The sequence below is a fragment of the Prionailurus bengalensis genome, chromosome A1 (assembly GCF_016509475.1).
Source record: "Prionailurus bengalensis isolate Pbe53 chromosome A1, Fcat_Pben_1.1_paternal_pri, whole genome shotgun sequence".
Classification (NCBI taxonomy): domain Eukaryota; kingdom Metazoa; phylum Chordata; class Mammalia; order Carnivora; family Felidae; genus Prionailurus; species Prionailurus bengalensis.
Window position 1 is genome coordinate 199,790,642 of NC_057343.1, and position 9,302 is coordinate 199,799,943.

General features: G+C 42.9%; 1 protein-coding gene across 1 annotated transcript; it reads right to left on the bottom strand.

Annotated features, from left to right (window-relative positions):
- Positions 1-1,887: 1,887 nt before the first annotated feature.
- On the bottom strand, positions 1,888-3,447 carry HSPB3 (heat shock protein family B (small) member 3). Its single transcript, XM_043598597.1, has one exon. It carries the CDS (start codon positions 3,124-3,126, stop codon positions 2,653-2,655), a length of 474 nt encoding a protein of 157 aa, XP_043454532.1. The 5' UTR covers positions 3,127-3,447; the 3' UTR covers positions 1,888-2,652.
- Between the last annotated feature and the right edge of the window lie 5,855 nt (positions 3,448-9,302).

Consider the following 9,302-nt stretch of genomic DNA (forward strand, 5'->3'; position numbering starts at 1 on the left):
GCACTTAAAAAAAAATCACTTAAGAAGTCAAACAGTAATGGGACACCTGGGTGGCTCAGTCAATCCCTCAGTGTAGGTTTGGGATTCTCTGTCTTTCTCCCTCTCTCTCTGCCTTTCCCCAGCTCTCATGCACCTGCTTGCTCATTGTCTCTCTCTCTCTCTCTCTCAAAATAAACTTAAAAAAAAAAGGAAGAAGTCAAGCAGTCAGAGTTCTGGCAGGAATCAGAATTCTGTCACCTGAAAGGACTTTAATGAAGAGACCATTTATGGGAAAGTGGACAAGTAAAGAGAAGCAGTAGGGGATGGTGAAGCACCCAGGACAAGAAAGGCAGAAAACATTGCCACCCCAAATGCCAAAGGGACAGAAGGAAGAAACCGTTAAGACACCTGAGCCCAGCACAAGTGGGAGCCCTGGAGGAGTGGCCACCTCTCCAGAGGTGTAATCATCGAGGGACACAGGCCTGCCAACACCTCATCTGTGGCAGGTTGACAGAAGGATATGCCCTGCCCTTTCTCCCCTCCTACCCACTGATCTTCTGTCACTGGCTCACTGTCAGCACTCCCATTGGCTGAACCTAGTTGAAACAAGAATGATGTGGCCCATCGGGGTCAGCCTGCTTGGGCTCAGAGTGGGGCCGACAAAGGCAAAGGATGGGTTTGGTTGGCACAAAGTGAGGCAGGCAACAGACAGTAAACAGGACTACTGGGATATCAAACTCCATGGAAATATAATCTTGTGAAAAGCCATACATGTATTTATACGTAGGGGAAGACTGAACTAGAAATTTCACATAGCAACTTCATGATAATAAAAGAGTAAGAAATATTTTTTGTTATAGTGTTTCGTATATTTTCCAAATCAAAAAAATTGGCTGCATAATACTTTAAAATTTATCTTAGAAACAAATAAAGACTAATTGGAGGATGTGATTATTTTAGCATTCATTTTTAAAGGAAAAGTTTCTCTCGGTGGCTTCTCGTGGTAAGAATTTTACTTCCCGAATTTTCCCAGAAGTAGGACCTCATCTAGAGTAAGGTTAAGGCCAAATGAGAGGGGTTTTTTGTTGGTTGATTGGTTGTTTTCTCAAAGCACTAGGTGGTTTTCACACTATCCTGCCAAACATTGGGAAAGAATAATCTAGTGTGGGACAAATGGTATCCCAGCTCTAATCATATTAGTAGATGTAATCCCAATAACTACGATTATCGTTGTAACGTAGCGGAGCTGGTCCGTGATAGTCACTTTGTCAAACAAAATTTCTTAGAGTTAGATGCACAAACCTCAGTGGATAAACATTAACATGCAGCTTCGTAATTCTTTCAGTTTAATTATATTGTAAACAAATGTCTCGGATCACATTTGTTTTCAAAACTACTTTTAGAACTGTTTGATTTATATTTCTATTGCTCCGTATCTCTCCTGTTTTCACCAGAACTACACGCCATGCACCATGGAGTAGCACAGGGGTGCTGTCAGTGGCCTGAGTCTGCCCTGGCTCTTTCCACACCCAGCCTCTTCTATTCCCAGAGCCGTGCACAGACTCCCCGGCAGCACATGGTGGGTGCAGGGTAAAGGCGGCTACTTCCTCCCGAGGAGTATTTAGCGTGTGCAGAATGAGATAGCAAATGTTTGGAATGACCCAGAGACCAGCTGTTGATGGCAGTACTCCTACTAAAGCAAATCCTGAACCTCCAACGTCTCAGCCCTTCCCTTCAGCTGAAGCAGCACTCGGCAGTGCACTGTAGAAACTTAGCCCCCTGTGGGAGCCCAGGCCTGGGAACCTCCCCGACCTGCCAGGCTATTTAAAGCCGAGGATTATGCAGAGAGCAGATGCAGTACATTTTGCCATCTTCTGAAATCTAAACTTTTAAACAGCATCAAAGAACACAGATTAAAACTCTTTAATTCAGTAACTGTACTTTTAAAAGTGGTTTCTCAATACGAACTTATAAGGGTAGGAATCAACACATATCTTTGTACAATCGCATAAATATCCACAGAACATATGCTGTTGTCAAAAATACATTCAAATAGGATTCAGTTCATCTTTTTAAAAATGGGGTACATATTTAGAGCTTTTTAAAAATAAAATTCATATCTGAACATTCCAATATTATGTTTAAGGCAGTGACAGCTGTAGTGAATCATAAATATATTTCAGATCCAATTTCGAAGTACTGTATTTTAACCTTCACACTATATTTACAAAGTTCCACTTCAATTAAAATTCACGGAAAAGAAGAGCTTGTCCAAGTGAAGGGAATCACAGCTTTTTTTTTAGCAATATAAAGAGTCTTCATAAAATGGATAAGATATCAGTATGGTTCTTTTGCCATCAATTATTACAGAAGCAGATTCTGTGGCATTGTTGGAGTAACAAGGAAATAATTCTGAGTCTTCACTAGTCTGAAACCCACCTCCTAAACTGTCACTGTTTCGGGTGTAAGAATAGCATCGCTTTGAACGGTAGGAACATTTAACAATTTTCCTCTCTGAGGGAGAACAACAAAAACAACCACAACATACCAGGAACTATGTCTCTACTTTTAATCTTCACAAAAACCATTTCAAATGTGGTTAATACAAACATTCCCCGTGGTACCATTGGCTGAATTCTAATCTTCCTGGAGCGGTGAGAACAGGAATTGATGTCAATTAGTCCCAACTGGATCCTTTACTTCCACCACCAGAATTCCATCGTGACAGAGGATGGCAGACAAATCTTTGGTCTCAATGCCATCTGGCAGCTTATACTGACGGGTGAAGCTTCTTGAGATAAAACCATGCTCATCCATTCTGGTTCCGTGCTGAGCCTTGATCAGCAGCCAGCCTTCGAAGGTCTGAATGATGATATCCTCGGGGAGGAACTGGACCACGTCCAGCAGGATCTGGAAGCGGGACTTGCCTTCTTGGGTCGGCATCTCCACCACTGAGTCCACCCGAGGAGCCTGGGCCGCCCTGGCTTTGCTCACGTCCACCGTGGTTGGCCCCGGCAGCGCGTATAAAGCATGATCCAGCCTGCAGTCTTCCAAACCTCGAGCTTCAAACTCCTCCTCGTAGCGCACCGGAGTCTCAATGAGGTGCCTCAAGATGATTTTTGCCATGGTCGGAGTCAAAGCCAGCATTGAACCGCTTCGCTTCGGTCTATGTGGCGTCAGGAGCAAACCCTCGCAGTTGCCTACTGACTGGATTATCAGTCGCAACGGCTCTTCGCTTGGAACCCTGCGCAGACGCAACTACTTAATTAGGCCTGCATCCTACCGCCGCACACCCACTCTTGTCTTTTCACACGCGCTGACAATGAACGGCTATTTATAGGGTATGGTTCAAAGTTGCATTTAGCACACGGCCGGCTGAAGCTGCCCAGGCAAGGATCGCCCTTACATTCTCAGCTATCCTTGGCAAATGTGTCTGCTTTGCTTACCTCAAGAGAAAAGGAGAATTAGAATCAGAAACAGCATTTACAGAATTTCTGAGTGTCTGTCCTTGTGAACTGCAGTGATCTAAGGGACTGTGACTTCTTACCATAGTCCAGAGATGTGTACTCATAATATGAGCTAAGACTTCTGTCTCCCTTGTCTCCAAGTGCAAAGCTGGGAGGGATGAATGTAGCTATAGTTGACTAGGAATTAAGATACACAGACACATATTCAAATTTCAGACATTCACCAAACTCTCAGCCCTCTGTCCTACACATTTTCTTTCCTTTCATCTTTTTCATCACTTGTCCTGAAGGGACATCTGAGCCAAGTCATCTGGGTTTATTATATTTGACTCATCAAAAATGAGATCAGTCGACTAAGTTAGATAATGATGTCAAACCTCAGATGGGGGTTGAGTGGGGCATAGAATGAGGAACTTAGTAATGAAAATAAAGCCACAGGGGAGAGGAAAATGTTAAAGCATTGAACTACTTGATAGTTAGGCCCAGAAAGCTAAGAATGAGTCTACTTGTAGCTCCGCTATTAAAGTGGCAAAAATAAATGACCCATAATTTCCTAACGATCACACCCTTTATATTCAACTTATATTGAAAAAGAATGAGGCAACTTTTTACCCACTGCTGGAGAAGGATCTTCAAAATGTGCTAAGTAAAAACAGCATATGATATGCTACTATTTATGGGGTTTTGTTTTTGTTTTTGTTTTTTGTATAAGTAGGTATTGGCTTATATAAATAGAATCTCTCTAAAAGATATGTGGCTGAAGCCGGGGCTACCTCATGCAATGGTGACAGTGATTGGGAGGAAGGGGCTGGAGGGAGATTGGCTTTTCACTATGAACACATTTGTGCTTTTTATTCTAACAGTGTGTTTAACGTACAAATGCACAAGAAGGCTTAAAATATAGAAAACTTCCACTCCACAGAGGTTAGTATTTTCTAGATCAGGTAGACTCAGGAATAACTTTCCTTAAAAATCATATCCATTTTCTGGGGGGCCTGGGTGACTCAGTCAGTTAAATGTCCGATTTCGGCTCAGGTCATGATCTCATGGCTCGTGGGTTCGAGCTCCGTGCTGACAGCCCGGAGCCTGGAGCCTGCCTCGGAGTCTATGTCCCCCTCTCTCTCTGCCCCTTCCCCGCTCTCACTCTGTCTCTCTGTCTTTTTGTCTCTGTCTCTGTCTGTCTCTCTCTCTCAAAAATAAATAACATTAAAATAAATCACATCCATTTTCTTAGAATGAAAGAAAGATTTTTAAAAAATGAAACTTCAGAAAACGGGAGGGAATGATCTCCCTTAGCTCCTTTTTATTACTCTGAAAACCTCCACAGACATTTTGGTGGGTACTTAAGAACATGCCCTAATAATGCTGTGCACACTCAGCTTTTTTCACCTGCACTTTACAGGTTGGTGGCCCTGGAGGGAAAAATGTACTCTTTTAGACATGTCAACATTCTCTGACTCATAAAATATTGAGAGGTGTTTTCATCAGAGCTGCTCTGAGAGGTAAGAATTGAGCTCATTGCCCGTGGCAGGAAATAGACAAGATAATAAGGATTTGGCTTTAAAGTACTAGACATAGTCATGGCAAAATTGAGAAAAAGGTACAGAGATTTTTCATATAACCCCTGCCCGCATACGTGCACAGCCTCCCCCATTGTCAGCATCCCCCACCAGAGAGGTACATTTGTTACAACTGGTGAATCCACATTGACACATCAGGATCACCCAAAGTCCACAGTGGACATTAGGGTTTGCTCTTGGTGTGGTACATTATGTGCATTTAGAAAAATGTGTAATGGCATGTATCCACTCTTATGGTATACAGAGTAGCTTCAACTGCCCTAAAAATCTTCTGTGCTCTATCTGTTCATCCCTCCCTCCCCCAACCCTGCTCTAAAAAACTGCTGTAAAAAAGAAAGCCTATTTAAAAAATTAAAACTGAAAATCTTAAAACTAAAACTGCCTAAAAATAAACTCTTAAAAAAATTCTGTTAGGGTGGTCAGAGGAAAATGTATCCAATTAATCTTACAGTTTCTTGCCTCCAGGGACCTCTAAAATAGGCAAGGAGGACCGGATGTGAGTGGTGTTTCCACATGGGATTGTGTGAGTTGCCTGGGTTAGGCATGAGCATCTGATGCAACATCCAAGACTTCTCCCAGCATTTTCCAAAAACTGCCCTTTGACCCTGCCCACCCCAGAACTGCCCCCCACTCCTCATCAACTACCTTGGCCCTTTCTCCCTCTGGAGAATCTACCAGGCTTCCAAACTGGTCTTTCTGCCCCAACTCTTGCCCGTCTCTCAGCCATGGGTTTTTTTGTTTTTGTTTTTTCTATAAATACAGTCTAGTACTATTTTCTCTTCCTTGTGATTTTCCTAATAACATTTTCTTTTCTCTAGCTTACTTTATTGTACGAACACAGTATAATAGATACAACATGCAAAATATGTGTTAATCTGCTGTTTATGTTATGGGTAAGGCTTCCAGTCAACAGAAGGCTATTAGTAGTTAAGTTTTGGGGGAGTCAAAAGTTATACTTGGATTTTCAGCTGTGCAGGTTATTGGCACCCCTAACCCCCAGCTATTCAAGGCTCAGCAGTACTTGGTCCCTGCTGACCTCCTCCTCACCTCTCTCCCTTGATCCTATGATTCACCCACACTGTCTGTCCTTGAATACTACAGTTTGTTTCTTCCTCGGGCTTGTTGTGCTGGAGTCCCTTTTTCTTTGAAAGTTCCACTCTCAGAATGTCTCAAGGTTGCCCTTTTTGTACCATTCAGGCTTCAGGTCAAAGGTCATCTCTTCAGACAGGTCTTTCCTGACCATCCAGTAGGATCTTCCATCTGTCACTCCATTACAGTACTCTATTTTTATCTTCATCACCATTACCAGTATGTAAAGCCATCCTACTTATGAATTTATATTCCAGTTGGGGAAGGCAGACAATGGCAGTTTGAGGTCAGAAACATAGGGTTCATGGAGCACCTGGGTGGCTCAGTTGGTTAAGTGTCTGACTTCGGCTCAGGTCATGATCTCATGGTTTGTGAGTTGGAGCCCTGCATCACACATCAGACTGTTCTGACAGCTCAGAGACTGGAGCCTGCTTTGGATTCTGTGTCTCCCTCTCTCTCTCTCTCTCTGCCCCTCCCCAACTTGCACTCTGTCTCTCTCTCTCTCACTCTCAAAAATAAACTTAAAAAAAAAAAGAAAAGAAACTTAGGGTTTGCTACTGTATCCCCAGCACCTAAGATAGTGCCTGGAAAACTATAGGGAAAAAAACGTCAAACTGCTACAGACTTTGTACTTATTTCAGTTGGCCCTTGATGCCACTGGGCCATCCTTCTGTGTACTTCGACCAGCTTCTCCTATTTCTCCAAAGTGGATACTGCAAATGTCTTCCACTCCTCAGGCTTTCCCTTGGGTACTGGTCTCACTCTCCCAGATGAAATGACTTCCCCTGAGGCCCTTCTACGTTGATACCCAGACATGTCAGAAAGAGAGGAGCCTCTTTGCCTTGCTTATGATTCCCTTGTCCCCTCCCCCCTCCTCTGGGCTTTCATCCAGCCAGTTACCCCTTCCTGGGTATTCTCCAGTCTCTCAGAATCCATGCTCCATCAGCCTGAAATCAAGTGTGCCCCATCTTTTTAAAACAAGACCTCCTAGACCTTCTGTCATCTTTGAGCTGGTTATTCTCATCCCCTCACAGCCCATGTCCTTGGATTTGTGGTCTGTATTCAGTTGTCACCCTCCACACTGCTGCAGAGTGACTTTTGCCCTACCACCGACTCTGCCCTTGGTTAGGTCGGTCAGCCTCATTGCTAAGTCTGTACTTCACCTTTACCTTCCTTCACCTATTCAGCATTTGACATAAGCTTCTCATCAGGAAAGAGTGTACTGTTGTTTTTTTTCTTAGCCCTTTCAAGAGGACCAGCAGAGTTTTATTCAATTCCATGCATTCTCTATGGGGGCAATGTCACCCACAAGGGGACAAAAATTGGTCCTTATAGAGAAAAAATTGCATATAATTTAAGATTATGTAAAATTTTAGCCATTAGATAATGGTTCCTGGCCCTCCGAAGGCCCACAGTACACAAACAGACACATGGTGTATCTGTGATATTAAATTTTCATGGGGGAGAAGGACGAGAATTGGATGAAAAAAATGTTTTAAAATACCCTGGGGGGGGGTGCTGCAATAATAAAACAGGTGGGAAAGAGTGCCGTAGTCGGCTTCATGAATTGCTCATCCAGACCCCCATGCATAGGGGCTCATTTGAGGAGTCCAGTAACAGCTAGGCTTGGAGTCTAAGAAGGATCCCTAGAAAGAGCAGTCTCTCAACCTGGATGAGAGGGATGATGGAGTGGGGCAGATGAAGCTTTGGGCAGGGAAGGTAAGGGGGGAGTTGGAGTGTTCCCTGCAACAGAATGGCATGTTGCAGGACCTGGAGCCAGAATTCTGTGATTGCAGGACACAAAAGACTCTGTGTGGCTTCAGTGCAGAATCCAGGGGACAAATTGGGAACATGAGGCTGGAGAGGTGAGCGTGGAAGGCCTTGTGTGTCATTTTTGTTGGGACAAAATAACATTTTCAAAGCTGCTTGAATTTTTACCAGTTGCTCTAGGAGTGAACCAGAATTCTGGGGGTGCTTTCTTCAAGTTTTTTATTTAAAGTCTAGTGAGTTAACAGACAGTGTTATATTGGCTTCAGGAGTAGAACTTAGTGATTCCTCACTCACAGACAACACCCAGTGCTCATCCTGACAAATGCCCTCCTTAGTGCCCATCACCCATATAGCCCATCCCCCATCTAGCCCATCCCCCACCCACCTCCCTACATCACCTCTGTTTGTTCTCTATTATAAGAGTTCCTTATTGTTTGTTTCCCTCTCTTTTTTTCCCCTTCCCACAAGTTCATCTTTTCTGTTTCTTAAATTTCACATATGAATGAAATCATATATTTGTCTTTCTCTGCCTGACTTATTTCACTTTGCATAATACACTCTGCTCCATCCGTATCATTGCATATGGCAAGATTGCATTCCTTTTGATGACTAAGTAATATTCTAGTGTGTGTGTGTGTGTGTGTGTGTGTGTGTGTGTGTATACATATTTATCCATTCATCAGTTGATGGACATTTTTTGTCTCTTTAAAATCAAAAGTCCTGCTGAAGATTTTTGTTTTGTTTTGTTTTACTTCCAAATTAAAGTTTAAGTTCTATTCTAGAATATAGGAGTTACCTTCATTAAGACCAAAATAAGTGCCTTTTTTACTTTTTTTTTTTTTTGCCTTTTTTACTTCCTACTTTTCTGATTAGACCCACAATAAGAAATATAGTTAGCACCTCCGCCCAATGAACACACATGTGCACAAAACACTTAGCTTTACTACAGGTGATACAGTCTGATGGTCTCTATTCAATTCCATTTAGCTTAACACTGAGTCTTGCAACTCACTAAGTTGATTTCAGTACCCCCAATTGGTCATAAACCACAGTTTGGAAAACAGTTAACTTTTTATGTTATTAAGCAAGGTGGTTTACCATCTTTATGGGATGAATTACTTCTCTGCAGAGACTGTGATGGTTTGAACTGGTTTTTCTCCCACAGCGGTGGTGAGACATTGAGGAGGTAGGGAAGTGAGAAGTAAGGCAAGGTCAAACAGCATGGCTCATGTCAAAGGATAAAGAGGTTAAGGAAGATAAGAATGGAAGCATAGATTTAGGAGCAAGGGTGTCTCTGACGTAACTAAGGGGAGAGTCAGAGGCAAGGTAGGGGCAGAAGTGAAAGTCCAGTGGGTCGGGGAGTGAATATTGCATACAGACTACAATTTCAAGGAGCCAGGTGGGAGGGGTTGGAAAT